Source organism: Ammodytes marinus (assembly GCF_949987685.1).
Source record: "Ammodytes marinus genome assembly, chromosome: 6".
Classification (NCBI taxonomy): Eukaryota; Metazoa; Chordata; class Actinopteri; order Uranoscopiformes; family Ammodytidae; genus Ammodytes; species Ammodytes marinus.
Genome location: NC_137235.1, coordinates 29,078,326 through 29,094,854, shown reverse-complemented (window position 1 = coordinate 29,094,854; position 16,529 = coordinate 29,078,326). Strand labels below are relative to the sequence as shown.

Genomic DNA, 16,529 nt, shown 5'->3' with positions numbered 1-16,529 from the left:
TTTCATTAATCTTCAGCTGTTTTCCTTCAAACTATTTATGGTCTAAAATCAATTATTTATCAGTTGGGAACTTGGCATGAATTGTGCAATTGAGTTGTTTACAAGACCCATTTTGCCATTTCTCATTTAAATGCAGAGTGCCTGCCTGCACACACACACACACACACACCTGTCACAACATGCAATGTTGACGCCAGAGCGTATTTCACCTAACTACATCAACACAAGTTAAAAAGGGGCGGAGCCAGGCCTTCATTCAACAAGTCGTCCAACAACTTCCCCCCGCACCACACATTCAACTGACGACTAATTAATAAACTAAACCATTAACTATTATTGCATTGTGTTTTTCTTCATTCAAGCTTATTTATTCATTTCGCTGGCAGACACTTCATACCTCAAATTAAATTATTTGAGCTTTTCGTGCATTGATGATTTTTAATATTCTCGTTTTAAAAATGTTTTATTTTAGGCATTAGGGAGATAATTCCCTGCAGAGAGTGGCAAGGCAAGATAGGCAGAAATCACACCCAGACACAGAAATAGAAATAAAACAAACTTTACACTAATTCAACAGGAACCAATTAGCGCTCAGTCTCTGACTTTTCGACAAACACTATTTACATAACCGCTGTATGTTTGGGATGGCTTTTTTCTGTTCCCTGTCATTACAAGATAAAAAAAAATATATATACAACCGTTTAGGATTTGCATACAAATTGAAACTACTTACACGCCCCCCCACAACGTCTCTTAACAGAATTACAAGCGTAGCGAGCGCACAGACAGACGCAATGGAGACAGACATAATGAGCAAAATTGTGTACAATGACACCAAACTTATCAGATTATTGGAAAACACACAGCAAATGGAGTAAATTGCTGAGAGAACATGAATAGCATAAGCAATGGATTCCACTTAAAGGGCTTAACATGGAGCCTAAAGGATGAAAAGTGGATATGGTATTCACACTGTTAATTCATTCATTCAGATGGATTACATTTACCACTTAGCATATTTACTCATCTCTAGTTTGTAATGTTTGTGTGTGTGTGTTTCTGTAATACATACAAGTTCATTGACCTGCCTAAGAAGAAAAAAAAACATCTGCAGTATTTCTACAAGAGCACACATCCATCAAGCTCATTTTCTTCAAATCACATCTGTATCCACTCAGCGGGTTCAGTAACAAATGTGCTTATTAGAAAACCATTAAGAAAATGAATTGTTAAAACACAGTAGACTTAAAGCACAGGGTTCTCTTCTAATCATTGCATTTAGCTTGTGCGTTTTGCATCAAATGACTGTGACGTTGAGATCCTTTTAGCGACATGTAGCATTTGACATGAAAGTGGCACCCCTTAGCTGCTTATGCTGCTGCCTACAGTAGATTGGTATGCGGCTTGGTCAATCAGGCGTCTTATACAGACATATCACTCACTTGCTATTGTAGGGATCAGCATAAACCGCCAATGGCACAATGACCCACGTCGCATGCCCCGACATACCACATGTTGCTAAAGGATCTCTGAGTCACTCGCAAATTCACTATATAAAGTAATCAAACTATAGTTAAAGGTACATTTAGTGAGTTGTGAGTTGTGGCTAAGGTTTAAACAGCCTAAGAGTGAACAAGGTAGAGTATTTAATTGTACATCGGTGGATGCACTTGAAAATAACAAAGGGCTAATAGCTGTAATACGTCAGAGCTGTATTTTCGGATTAACATGTAACCAAATGAATCACTTTCATATTGTTACTCACGTTGCAGCTGCCGAAGAGAAAACAATTAAAATGCAATTAGAAAAAAAAAGTCTTCCTTTCTTCTACATTGTTGAGGAACAAGCACTGTCGTTAATGAAGTTCTCCTTTGGGAGCCAATGGAGAGAAACCTAATCCCCCTCGATGATTGTGAAGAAGAAGGAGCTATAGCGTACAAAAGGCACACGTCGGTCTTACCATTCAAAGTCATGGGCACGGCAAATACAGGACTCCGCTGAGAGGATCCTGGAGTAGTCCTTTCCCAGCATGCAGTAGTTTCCGGGCCTGCGTTTCATGTAAATCTGTTTTTGGCCCATCACGCACGGCTCACCCTGTCAAGCACCACAACAAACTGTGAGTCAATCTATTCATGGGAGGAATTTAAATGTGGTCAGTGGCACACACACACATTGACATTGTGTTTTTTTTGTTACCTGGTTATGCAGGTGCCAGGTTTGATAGTCTTCCTCTGTGCATTTCCTGCTATAAAAGGACTTGTAGTCTATCTTGATGAGCTGCCATTCAGAACGATGGCTGAAGTGTCCAAAAAAGCTGCAGAAGGCAAATCGAAAAATCTTCAAGCAAATGATACAATTACTGTAAATCACAATAAATGAGTTTGAATTTTTTTTTACATAATAAGATCATCCAGGATTATTACAATATAGATTTATTGTTGTATTTTTGATCATTTTACAACCCCCTAGATTGATGTGGGACCCCTTTGGAGACTGGGCTTGACCACTAAGTTAAGAACCACTCAACTCAAGTCAGCTAACTATATCTAAAGAGGTTAACGCTAACTCCATGTTGAGCAGCTGCAACAGCACACTGCTGCTTTTATATTGATGCTTAATTATCTATAATGCAACAATTGACCAGGGACCAAAAGTGATCGCAATCAAATTCCCATTTATAAAAGTCACTCATCGCACAGGGAATCTGTGAGCTCACAACAACAATACTTATGGTAGGCCAAGACGTAACGTTTATTGCCTCATTTTACTTATTATTAGCAAAGTCTTAGACTCCCCAAATCTTAGCAATGAACTTCCAGTTTTGGCTTTTATGTTTGAGAGTAAAATAATATAAAATTTCAAAGGTAAGCAAGGGGTAATGAAATAGAATTATCCTTTACAATACTAAAAAAAACACGTATGCTAATACTTTCTTTTTTCTCACTATGAATGATGGATTCTGGAAATAATTCACTTAGATGTGCAGCAGTGATTTCAGTGGCGTTATGGTTAAACAACAAGCAGTCCCATTAACAAGCGATTACTATATAATCAAAGCCATTTGTCAGGTCACCTAATATGCCCGCAAGTCTGACTAACAGCTGACATGGCCCAATGGCTGCCCCTCTTAAAATGTGACTTAATAAAGACTAAATACCCTACAGCTTTGAATGGGACACCTCTATCTGTCTAGCCTATTCCACTGACGAAAAGTAACCTAGAGGGCAGAATAGAAAAAAGCTTTTCTATTTTACCTTCCAGTCAGCCCACAAAAGAGACAGAGAAATCGACACCATTTCACTTGTCTCTTTTTGGGATGTTTTTCTGAACTTACGTCATGATCTGGTTCTCGGCCCCGGCCTCCACCAAGACTCCGTCCACGAACAGAGGCACTGTGGAGAAGGTGTGCTGGGTCCACTGCCTGCCCTCGTCGAAGCTGACCCTGCAAATGTGTGTGTGTGTGTGTGTGTGACAGAGCAAGCAAACACTCATTGAGTGAAACAATAGGCACAGACAGCTCCATCACTGCAGTGAATGGAGTCCCCTCTTTGTTATGTAGATATCACTTAATGATTTAAGTCTCTTCTTGGCAACTTCTTTTTAAAAAAATTGGAAAGCGCATTCCAAGTAATATTATGACAAAAGGCCTTAAAAGTAAATGTTCTATTGTGTTTTTGTATTTTTTAAAAGACGAGAAATAGAAGTCCACACTTGGTCAATGTAGACGTACAGTCCACTGTTGGCAATGTTGCCGTGAGGGTGTGTGTGTGTGTGTGTGTGTGTGTGTGTGTGTGTGTGTGTGCGTGTGTGTGTGTGTGTGTGTGTGTGTGTGTGTGTGTGTGTGTCACAAAGCATTTCCATCAGCGACGACGGTGGAAAACAGACGTTCTCTATTAGAGCCCGGACATACAGGGGGGATTTAGGTGGGGATCAGAATGACTGGCTTGTCTCAACCGATGAGTCTCCCAGAGTCTCTGTGCAATTAGCTACTGTAGCTTTGTGTAAATATCAAAAGCCCGAGCATTAAAGGGAAAGTTAAGAAACAGTCTGTGTGGCTATCAAAGCAAAGTGTGTGTGTGTGCGCGTGTGTGCGTGTGCGTGTGTGCGTGTGTGTGTGTGTGTGTGCATGCCCAAATTGTTTCAGAACTCACAACGGAATAGAAAAAGAGGGACGTCAAGGGAACAGGGTTTGCGACGGTGTGTTAGGGCCAGGTTGAGGAAAATAAATAATAAATACATTAATTAATATATATATATATTTTTTTAAAGGATTTTTTTTTTAAATCAGCGAATATCTCCATGATATGCTTTGTTGGTGTTAATAAGCAGTCTCGGCTCTGTAAACAGGTATTCAAATAAAGGGACCCAAAGTAGCTGGCAACATACCAGATTACAGAACCTAGGCTGTGTATGAACACAGTTTTTCTTTCTCAGCTCACACACATTACGGACAAGTAGCGGATTGTCGATTCACTGATTTTGACAAAAGTGATTTTGACAACAAGCATTCTACAGAGTTGCAGACTCACCCTTTATTCTTTTGGCAAAATCAGTACCAAGTTATCATACATTGCTGTTGACTGTGTGTGGCACTGCCCGACACCTGAGACAAACAGTTGGTGACAAGGACACTATTGTACTGATTTTGCAATTATTGTGTAGGTTTACTGGCAATATGTTTTCCAAAACATTTTCTTTGGTAAAATTACAAATTTATTCTCACAATTGGATCTTATTTTTTCCCTTGACGTGTCCCTAATATTCCATCGCAAGGGGTTCAGACTCCAGATGAGTGAACAAAAAAAACTAGAATTCAACACGTTTCATGTCCACCTTTGAAACTGCAGAGGTAGAAAGAGAACAGAAACTATTTTTTTCCCCATATGGTTGGCCTGCCTCTATTGATCGTGACAGCTTATCAACATCTGCGCTGAAGTGAGAACAACTAGTGAGTACCTGAGTGTGACATGGCTTGAAACACTGCTGAGGCCTGCTGTGCGTGACATAAATATAAAAAAGTCCCACCATGTTCCCTGTTAAAAAAAAACCCTTACACTGCCTTCATTTGGCTAAAAGCACTGACATCAGAAGAACAAAAGTGTTGACATGCACCTATTATGAGATTCAGGGCCAGGGGAAGTGTTTAACTGAGACAGCAATACTGTTCTAGCTGGTGTACAGCTGGCTTTTGATATACACAGGCTTTACTCTGTCAGTTGGTTTGCCTTTTACTTTTTTCTTTCTTTTATCTTTCGATTCCTCCACCATCACAACAAATTGGTTGAGAGACAAAAACCGAGCAGCACTAGCCTTAAAACTAATTTCAGAATTGTTGCAAAGAAACGACTAAACACTAAATGATAAGAGGCCAATTAGAGTGCGTAAGATTTTTTTTTTCATTTTCTAAATGTACCTTAACATAGCAGTAGGGAATTGTGAAAGCAATTTAGCAAAGGGGTTCTGTAAATGGACCTACCACAGGTGTCTGGTTGGCACAGATGGCTGTTTGACGGCGACCAGGGCCCCTCCTTTGTCCAGGAACCACACATTGTGCTCCTCTTCAAAAATCTGAACAGACACACAATGCACAATGAGCATAAATGATCCATTTATAGTACTGAAGAACTCAACAGGCAAAATATTGTCAGATTAAAAAAATTAATAAAAAATGTATTAAATGATTGGCCAAAAAATCCCACTACTAATACGGTATCTTAGCAAACATAAAGATTTTTCCAAAAGGGTAATGTTTTTTTTTTTTAAGGTATTTTTTTGGGCATTTTTATGCTTTTATTGATAGTGTAGAGACAGAGTTGAAATGGGGCAGAGAGGGGAGTGACATGCAGAGAACGACCACGGGCTGGAATCGAACCCGGGTCCGCTGCTGGCCGACGCCCATAGGGGGGACGCCCTACCAACTGAGCTAAGGGCGCCCCCAATGTCTTTATTTATCACCTCTCAAAAACCCAAACCTCAAGAGCACAATCAATAGGAAAAGATAAAACATTGCTTGAATCAGCTCTTTAAGATATTTGCTACAGTGACCTGTCCCCCAAAGTCCTTAAAATGACTGCACTGATGAGGGGCGACATATAATGTGACTTATAATGTAGATAATTGAAACTACATACACACATTTCTTTTTCAGATTTCAGAAATATTGGGGGGGGCTCGTTCCCAGTTTATATCGGCATGAGGCCATGGCGCTGATCTCCATCTCCATAAGGTAACAGGCTAATATGCATAAGTACCTCACACCACCCCACTTCAAAAATAGTGAAATATCCGTTCAACTCTCTTTTACAAGATCATTGTTTTAATACTAGTCAATTGAAGATTTTTTTTCAACCACTACACCACGATCACGTCACGTTGATATAATAGGCCTATTGCAAAACTGCCTATGTGTGCCTTGTTGGAGCCATGTTGGAGCTGTTAGGTCTGTCACTTGGCCTAATGTCAGTGTCAGTCTAAGCAGCTCACCTGTCTCCAGCTATTGCCAGCATCAGACGATATGAACATGCCCACGTTGTTGTATGACAGCTCGGCTCCGATGTTCCCTGCGGGTGAAAAAGACGACAACAGGATATTTGACACCACAAAACAGATTGCGCGGATAAAAAGTCCATATGTGTTTTAAATACTGTGATTTAATTTCATCCCTCTGGCTTGATTCCCGGGTAAGCTCGCCCGCCCGCGCCTCTCGATTCATGTGAATAATACAGAGGAAATCCCTAGGTTAATTCCTTTGGATTCCCGCATCACTCAACGTAATGTGAGATATGTGAGGTGGGTGGGCGTGTAAGAGATCCATATGTAACAACAAGCCATAATGTAACAACAACCTATAGTGTAATAATAATTGAAAAGGAAATTAACCCTAAAATGCTGAAGCCTAAAACGTAATACATTTTTGCACTTATTGCATTATGAAGCGTTCAAAAATAGTTGTTCTCCTAATAGTGTAATCATTGTATTACATAGGAGTCAATGTGAGTTGCCCACCCCCCAACACACACACAAATATGGCAATGTTCGCTCCATAGTGCGAGGGGACAGGTGAACCAAAATGTAATAAGTTGTTATATTACGGACACAAAGTTAATGTGTTTTTGACAGTTTTTTTTTTACAATATCAACCAGTTATTACATTTAGGGTTTTATGATTTGTTCTTTTTATTACATTATGGCTCATTGTTCCATTTCTGCCCATACATTATGAGCTCAATTGCAGGCAAAGGACTTCTTCACTCTGGCAGTTTGCATTGTTACAGGCAGCACACTCTCTTGCTACAAAGGCTTTTTTTCCCTGGCACAGGGAAGTGAATGAACTTGCCTTGGCCTGGCTTCCATTGTTGTTTCTGCTACACTATGGTGTATGGTGGCCCTGGCTCAGTACATATAGGCATGTGTTTGATCTGAATGCTGTTTGTCAGGTTTGCGAGTTGATCCCCTGCACCAGCTGACGTCTTAAAAGGCACAGCGGGCAAAAGTGAACAGCGGTGCCAAAGCAAAGGCTAGGCCAGTAATGCACACACACACACACACACACACACACACACACACACACACACACACACACACACACACACACACACACACACACACACACACACACACACACACACACACACACACACACACACACACACACACACACACTGTGCAAGCATGGCAGCGGAGACGCATGTTTATTCAGCATTCTCACACAGCAAAGATGAAACAGAGAGCTCCAAAAGACAAACACTTGCTCATGAACACACACACACACACACACACACACACACACACACACACACACACACACACACACACACACACACACACACACACACACACACACACACACACACACACACACACACACACACACACACACACACACACACACACACACAGCAAAATGCAGACTTTTTTTCTGCTGACACTAACTATCTGGTGCTAACACCTCTATTTTCTCTGTCTTTGCTTTGACTTTTTCAGATGCTCTTACACTTGCAGGTGCACGGATACTGCTCAACACATACAGTAGAGTCCGTCAAATTTTTCACACGTGCATCATTTGCCAATGTGTCAAAACACGTGGCTATGCGTGTGATCCACAACAGGTTTGCCTGGTGGGAGAAGTGGAGCTTGTACAGTGCAGTAGCTGACAGGATCACAGTACAACTCTTTATCCAAATACCTTGCTTCCATAATTTTGTATGCTGATTTATACTTTTTTTTTTAAAGCAAGTTGAGGCTACAATATATTTTTCAATTTAAAGAAGAAAAACAGAACAATAAACATTAAGGTGAGACACTGCAGACAAACACATTGTGTTTTCAAGCACTGGTCAATTTTAGATATATGTGTCTGTTTTGCTTCCATAACATGTCTTCTTTCATACTGGTAGCCATTATCTCAGCATTAGTTTTTTTTTTCAATACTCTGAACCAAACAATCTCAACTTCAAAAGCACTCACATCAACTCAAATTTACAAAACCATTCTTAGAACCGTTCTGTAAGTTGAACGTGCAGAACATTTATTTTCTAACATCTGTATATAAAAGGCTGTATCCAAAATATGTCCTTGTAGAAACATTGGACTCTTAATATGTTAGGAAAATGAAATACAGATTTTAACTCTGGCTTTATCCAACATCTCGATTTTTGCCAAATATTGTATATTCTATTCAAACACTTTCTGAACAATTGGTATATGACAAATAACTTTTTTTTAATGTGATTAATCAACTGGCAAAGTGTCATGATATCTATAGTCTTAAATGGTGACCTAATTCACCTGCAGTGTTTCGCCTTAACAACAAGTTGCTATAGAGTTGTTGGTATGTTACTATTGCACAATGCACAGCTGCAGTCCTTTAGCTCACCTGTTGCAACTATGATCCCTGGTGCCGAGTTCTTGGTGGAGATTGATCCGGACAGGTAGGGGTTCTCTGACGTTTGCAGTTGGAGATTAAGTGAACAGAAAGGCTGAAGGAATGAAATAAATAGGTCGACAAATCAGATGTGCAAATTCACATGGTAACCATTGTTCATTGAAAGCCATAAAATAACTTAGCAATCGTACACATGAATTGGGTCTACTACTGTATATTAGATCCAAATCTGCAGCAAATATGACGGTGACATTTTTTTTAAAATGGCCAGTTTCACAGATAGGGTTTAGAACAAACTTGTAGAACAAAAAAATAAAACTTCAGAAATCAAAGCCATATTCATCACCCTGAAACAACCAACTGTGCCTTTCTTAAACGTTTTGCTAATTGCCTCTAATATGTCATTAATACAAAGAACAATGGCATTTGCACTGAAGTGTGAACTGTGAAGCCAAGTCTCCAGAGGGTATGCACACAACAGAAGACAACTACATTACATTTGTTCACGGAGCAGATCAAAACGTGGCTGTGTGTGTGTGTGTGTGTGTGCATATCAAGAATTAAAGGGCTTATGTCTCAGCAAGATTTAGAAAAACTTATCCATGCATTTATCTTTAGTAGACTTGACTACTGTAACAGTGTCCTTGCTGGCCTTCCAAAAAAATCTATCAGACAGCTTCAGCTAATTCAGAACGCTGCTGCTCGAGTCCTCACTAGGACCAAAAAAGTGGATCACATTACCCCAGCTCTGAGGTCTTTACACTGGCTTCCTGTCACTCAAAGAATTGATTTCAAAATACTGATGTTGGTTTATAAAGTACGGAGCCCCTAAAGGGACATGGAGGAAAAAAAAATTTTTGGTAAAAAAAAAAAAAAAATCAAACTCGAGATCTCGAGTTCAAACTCGAGATCTCGAGTTTGAAGTCAAGATCTCGAGTTTAAAGTCAAGATCTCGAGTTTAAAGTCAAGATCTCGAGTTCAAAGTCGAGATCTCGACTTTGCCTTCAAACCTCTCTCACCGTCACCAATGGTCCATGCATCAAAGGCATATCAATTAATGTATGGGAAACCACACAATAGTGTCATGGAGGAGTACTTGGAGCATTCTTTTCTCACACTAACACCAAACTACAACCTATTTGGCCTAAATCTAACGTTTATTATGCACATTGGAGAGAAAAGTGACAATGATTCACTTCATTTTGGCGCACCATGGACCGAGAGCGGAGGTCTAATTGTCAACACACACACACACACACACACACACACACACACACACACACACACACACACACACACACACACACAATATGTAGACGGTATACATTTGACTATATCAAAACGTGAACGTTTCCAAGACACAATGCCGCCTACACTACACCTGAGGAGAACTCTGTTTGGCTGTATTGGCTGTATTGGCTGGTCTGATGAAGGCTATAATTTGCACCGGATTAGACTATGTCCGCGTTCTCCAGTGACTCCATATGATCGGATCTTGAAGCACTCACAATAGTGCAGGCAAAATATGAAATTCAACCGGATTATGCGAACTTTCTATTTTTCCTCACTTGGAGAGAGAAAAAGCGCTGTTCCTGTGCGCTCTGGCACTACACCAGCTGTGCCCGCCTTGAGCCTCAAACTGTGTCTTAATAGAAAAGATAACTGCAGGTCATATGACAAAACTAGCGATTGGACTAAGTTAGTAAAGCCTCATTCACACTTTCAGCCTTTCCCAGGAAGGGATCGTGTGTGAATAAAACACAGTCTGGACTACAATAATAATAATTAAATAAAAAAGCTAATTTTTTTCTCTTCCGTTCTGAGGGAAGCTTTCGTGCGTAAATGTGCCACACCGCTACATGCCTACATGTTTGTCTCTGTGTACAAATGAAACAATCGATCGCTGATTATAAAAACTAAATTAAACTAATAGTTTGAGGAGAGTCTGCACTGGTGATTTCTAATTATAGCAGAAATTCCTCTGCTGTGCGCTGGGGAGAAACAGCGCCTGATTTGTTTTGCCTCGCACACGGTCGAGAGAGATAAGAGGCTTCACCCGACGGCACATGTTATTCATCTATTGCACCCAAAAAATCACAAATTTTAACTAAACAGCAGCAAAACTGTGAGGATCGCGTGGCGCTGTCCAATGTGCAGATCTGGAGCAGAATAGTTACCAGCGTGTCTGTTTCTCCCCAGCGCACAGCAAAGGAAGTTCTGCTATAGGCTATTAAAAATACGCCAGTCCAGACTGTGTTTTATTCACACACGATCCCTTCCTGGGAAAGGCTTAATTAGGCTTTACTAACCTAGTCCGATCGCTAGTTTTGTCATATGACCTGCAGTTATCTTTTCTATTAAGACGCAGTTTGAGGCTCACGCCGGGCACAGGTGTAGTGCTGCCAGAGCGCACGGGAACAGCGCTTTTTCTCTCTCCAAGTGAAGAAAAATAGAAAGTTCGCATAATCCAATTGAATTTCATATTTTGCCTGCACTATTGTGAGTGCTTCAAGATCCGATCATATGGAGTCACTGGAGAACGCGGACATAGTCTAATCCGGTGCAAATTACTCTTTGCGACTCATAATAGCCTTCATCAGACCAGCCAATACAGCCAAACAGAGTTCTCCTCAAGTGTAGGCGGCATTGTGTCTTGGAAACGTTCACGTTTTGATATAGTCAAATGTATACCGTCTACATATTGTGTGTGTGTGTGTGTGTGTGTGTGTGTGTGTGTGTGTGTGTGTGTTGACAATTAGACCTCCGCTCTCGGTCCATGGTGCGCCAAAATGAAGTGAATCATTGAAGTCAAGATCTCGAGTTTGATTTTTTTTTTTTTTTTTTTTTTAACCAAAAATTTTTTTTTCCTCCATGTCCCTTTAGGGGCTCCGTAATAAAGCACTAAATGGTTTAGGGCCAAAATACATTACTGATATGCTGATACGTTATGAACCGTCCAGAGCCCTTAGGTCGTCTGGGACAGGTCTACTTACAGTCCCTAGAGTTAGGACTAAACAAGGAGAAGCAGCTTTTAGTTATTATGCACCAAAAATCTGGAACAAACTCCCAGAAAACTTGAGGTCTGCTACAACTCTCAGTTCTTTTAAATCGAGTCTGAAGACTTTTTTGTTTCCATTTTAACCTGCAATTTTTATTTTATTTGCTTCTTTTATTAGCTTTTAAATGTTTTATAATGTGTCTCCATTTTAACCTGCAATTGTTATTCTATTTGCTTCTTTTATTCGCGTTTAAATGTTTTATAATGTGTTTTATGTATTATAATCTTGCCCCTGTAAAGCACTTTGAGTGGCCTTGTGTCTGAATTGTGCTATATAAATAAACTTGCCTTGCCTTGCCTTGTGTGTGTGTGTGTGCGTGCGTGCGTGCGTGCGTGTGTTTGTGTGTGTGTGTGTGACTGGCGTAAGGACATGGAGAGGGGGCAGTGGGACAGAACAGGCGCAATCAAAATAAAATCTAGGGCTGTAACTAAAATGTCACATGAATGGCCCAATCGCATTGAACCTGTGCGCCACACCACAAAGCCTTTATGAATCACCTCTTACACAGCATGGGGTCACACTAATGCCTGTAACACCATAGCAGTCATCCTGTTAGCTTAAGCTGCAGGGAGGCTTGTCTAATGAGGAACCTTCAGCACAATGTAGTACATTACCTGAAACTGCTAGCGTGGCACCTAATCAGCATTATGTTCAAGCACAATTAGCTATTTGTTTAAAACTGAAAACACCCAATGAACTCATTTTAGGTGTTGCTACATCATTGCAGGGAATGGCAAAATAGGCTCTTATAGAAGTGTATTTCACAATTTTAGAAATTGTACTTTACACAACTTCACAGGGGCATATCTATCTAACAAAAACTTGACTTGTCATTTTATTTATTTTATATATGTATTTGTATTTATATATTATTATATATATTTTTTGTAGGTTGATCCAAAAATATTTTGAGACAGCAGGAAGATGGTTTTAAACATTGCCGTGATGACATGCGACAGAACAATTTCTCCGGCGAAGCATGACTAAGCTAACCAGAAAACAGTGACAGACAATATTGAACTTTGGAGTGAAACCAGTAATATTGTTCTTATTAATAGCTGACAATTAATATAAATATAAATTAACTATAAAGCATTCCCAATCCCCAAAAAAATACATCAGTTAGTGATGTTACTTAGATTTTTTTAAATTATTATTTACCATTTACTACAAAGTGATACAATAAATACATTCTAATTTTGCTTTGCCGAATTCCAGATAGCACATTTTACACCTCTGTATCTTACCAGTATACAGTGAATATCATTCCCATCCAGGTCACTGGCTGGGGCCTGCAGCAGCCTCCACTCACGGCCTTTGTTGTAGGTGATGTATGTCTTGACCTGGTTGTCCTGCCTCTTGTTAGCGATCAGCATGCCTTTAATCCCCGCCACCTGTACACACACACACACACACACACACACACACACACACACACACACACACACACACACACACACACACACACAGAGGCATACACATGTCATGTTCCAACTCGGCTTTACAATCTCAAACAAGCAAGGAGCATTGGTATATGTACAGTATATCTACCATTACCAGTTCTAAAGATGAAAACACAAATCCTTCTAGCCTCATGGGGAAAAAAATGCATTTTGTGAATAGAGGCAGCAATCTACATGACACCAGCTCAGTGAAATGCAAATGGTGGTGCTTATCCTTTCTGGCTGCACCTGACAAGCAGTGCTGGCAGCATTTTTTCTAAGTGCTATATCTATAATTATATCCTCACACACGTCTCAGCTAGCCAGACAATACAAAAATTATGACCGTTGAGAAGTGACACCTCGTCTGTTTTACTTGCACGTACACAGCAACACACAGATAGATAGATAGATATATACTTATATTTACTTTATTTATAGACGCATGCCATTCTTTCTTTATGCCTACCTACTCACTACCATGTCTCAGGGATTAGACATGTCCCTTCAACTTAAAGCATGACATGTAACGGAATAGACTGAGTCACTTCGAAATGGTTGCCATAGCAAGGGGGGCTGCTCTAGTTGCAAAAAAAATAAAACACTCACATAGACACATGCCATTATTTCTTCATTCCTACCTACTCACTACTGTTCCCAGGGATTAGACATATCCCTCAATTTAAATGCAATGGAAAGGACAAGGGGACACATCTATGTAAGTGGCACTAATAGGCAACACATCTGACATCGCCATAGAAACCTGGCACACAAGGGGATGGATGCGGCTAACGAGGGTCCCTCCATCCAACTGTCAATCATTGCAGGAATTATTTATTGCCACCGCCTCCTCTATGGCATACACACAGACAAGCACACACACAAACATACATACACACAGACACACACATGTATATACACAAGCACACACACACACACACACACCCACGCACACACACACACACACACACACACACACACACACATGCACAAACACAAGCGCACACACACACTTGCACTCCCACACATGCACTCACACGCATGCACATAAGCCCACACACACACACACACACACACACACACACACAGACGCACAAACAAGCGCGCACACACACACACACACACACACACACACACACACACACACACACACACACACACACACACACACACACACACACACACACACACACACACACACACACAAACATTGAGAACCGTGTGTGTCCCCCACCAGCATACATTTCTCTCTATCCATCACTCACACCACCCACACTCACTTTCTTGACTACAAATTGAAGGACGACGACATGGATCTCTATTGCAGGGCACAGGTTGTGTTCTTAGCAGTGTAGCATTACAGCAATATGCCCACACTTTTTTTTCCGGGAAATGCACTAATTTGTCTCCTTTTGTGCAATGATTCAAAGCAGCTATTTACTGAATGCCAAGTGAGTTGATTAAAATGCGAGCATGGAGATTCTGGTCAAAGAAAGACAGTTAACCCAGCTGGTTAAACATTTACCATACGTTTCCAGGTGTTGAACAGAGCAAAATATCACATCGATTGTAATATTTCATATTCTACACACAGCCTGTTTGGAGGAAGAGGTCATAACACCCCTGATTCTGAACCTCTGTATTTTTTATGATGGGTTGGTGCTCATTTATTACATTTTGTTTTACTCTAGAGTGCCTGGAATTTGAAATCTGATGCGGGGTTATACTCGAAGCAAAACATACAAATCCTCTTTTTGAAATATTCTTTGACATATCACACATCACCAATGGGTTGTCATGGGTCAACGAGTAGTTCCTTGAGCCCATGTGCTTCAATCTGCTTTTCTGTCAAACATACTAAAACCCAGAGATATTCCATTATTTAATGATTAAAGGCCTACTTCACCGGTGGGAATATGAAGGTGTATTGAATTCTGAGATCCTATGTAGTATAAATGTGCAAAAAAAATTGAAATTGGTTCATCCTAGCCTGAGAAAAGGCAGATAGAGTGTTTTATGGTCTCACTGTCTAACCCTACATTTCTCTTACTGTGACATCACCAATTTCAATTTTTTTTTTGCACATTTATACTACATAGGATCTCAGAATTCAATACACCTTCATATTCCCACCGGTGAAGTAGGCCTTTAACATTACCATTCGATATGAGTCATGTTTGTTTCCAAGTGCTGAATACAAGTCCAATAGTACACGCTATGATTTGGTCTCGATCGCCTACACATGAAAATATCAGGCTCATCAAAAGGCTAGTGATTCTGGAGATAGCTTGTTGACAATATCAATTGTTGTCAATATCTCTTCAGAATCCAATACCTGTCCGTACGTGTGTGTGATGAAAACAATGTTGGTTTCAACACACAGGCTATAGGCTCTGTAAACTGCTATGCAAACAAAGGCTATGTTAACAAAGAGGCTCACAGCTAGCAACATGCATCATAAGGATCCAGGCTGTGTAGTAATACTTAGTTTTTTTTTGTACACACACACACACGCACGCACGCACGCACGCACGCACGCACGCACGCACGCACGCACGCACGCACGCACGCACGCACGCACGCACGCACGCACGCACGCACGCACGCACGCACGCACGCACGCACACACACACACACACACACACACACACACACACACACACACACACACACACACACACACACACACACACAGTATGGACAGGTAGCTGGATCTTCCCTGATTTTTGCCAAAAAAGAAATGTTGACAATAAGCAATTCTCCAGAACCTTTAACTACTAAATGATGTGCTGCCTCTGATAGAAAGGATTTGCTAAGGCCAGGTTTTGTGTGGCGTCGAATCAAACTAATTAGCAACATAATGTCCACATTGTCCACATGTCCACAGTGCTGGGGTTGAACAAAAGACATGGGTGAGAATTATTTGTGGATCGGTCATTACTAGCGACCCCATTTACATTACACTTGGTCATTTGATCCATAGTTCCGATTAACACTATTGACTGCTGCTGCTTTAAACCTATTTTGGATTATTCGGGGAAAAAAGACACTGTAAATCAGCCTGGAATATAAACAGACACCATATAAAATGTAACATTAAATGAGGCAAACTTTTTTTTACCACTCTCTGAATGATTTTTATCC

The 16,529-nt window shown here is 40.5% G+C and overlaps 1 protein-coding gene across 1 annotated transcript in view; it reads right to left on the bottom strand.

Annotated features, from left to right (window-relative positions):
* sorcs3a (sortilin related VPS10 domain containing receptor 3a) overlaps positions 1-16,529 on the bottom strand; it is a gene marked incomplete at both ends in the record, with an annotated part of 253,632 nt that overhangs the window by 41,144 nt on the left and 195,959 nt on the right. The window contains 7 exons of the mRNA XM_080029079.1: positions 1,961-2,094; positions 2,197-2,314; positions 3,335-3,442; positions 5,477-5,568; positions 6,484-6,560; positions 8,876-8,978; positions 13,191-13,337. Of these exons, the coding sequence (XP_079885205.1) occupies positions 1,961-2,094; positions 2,197-2,314; positions 3,335-3,442; positions 5,477-5,568; positions 6,484-6,560; positions 8,876-8,978; positions 13,191-13,337 (779 nt within the window). The remainder of the gene's footprint in view (positions 1-1,960; positions 2,095-2,196; positions 2,315-3,334; positions 3,443-5,476; positions 5,569-6,483; positions 6,561-8,875; positions 8,979-13,190; positions 13,338-16,529) is intronic.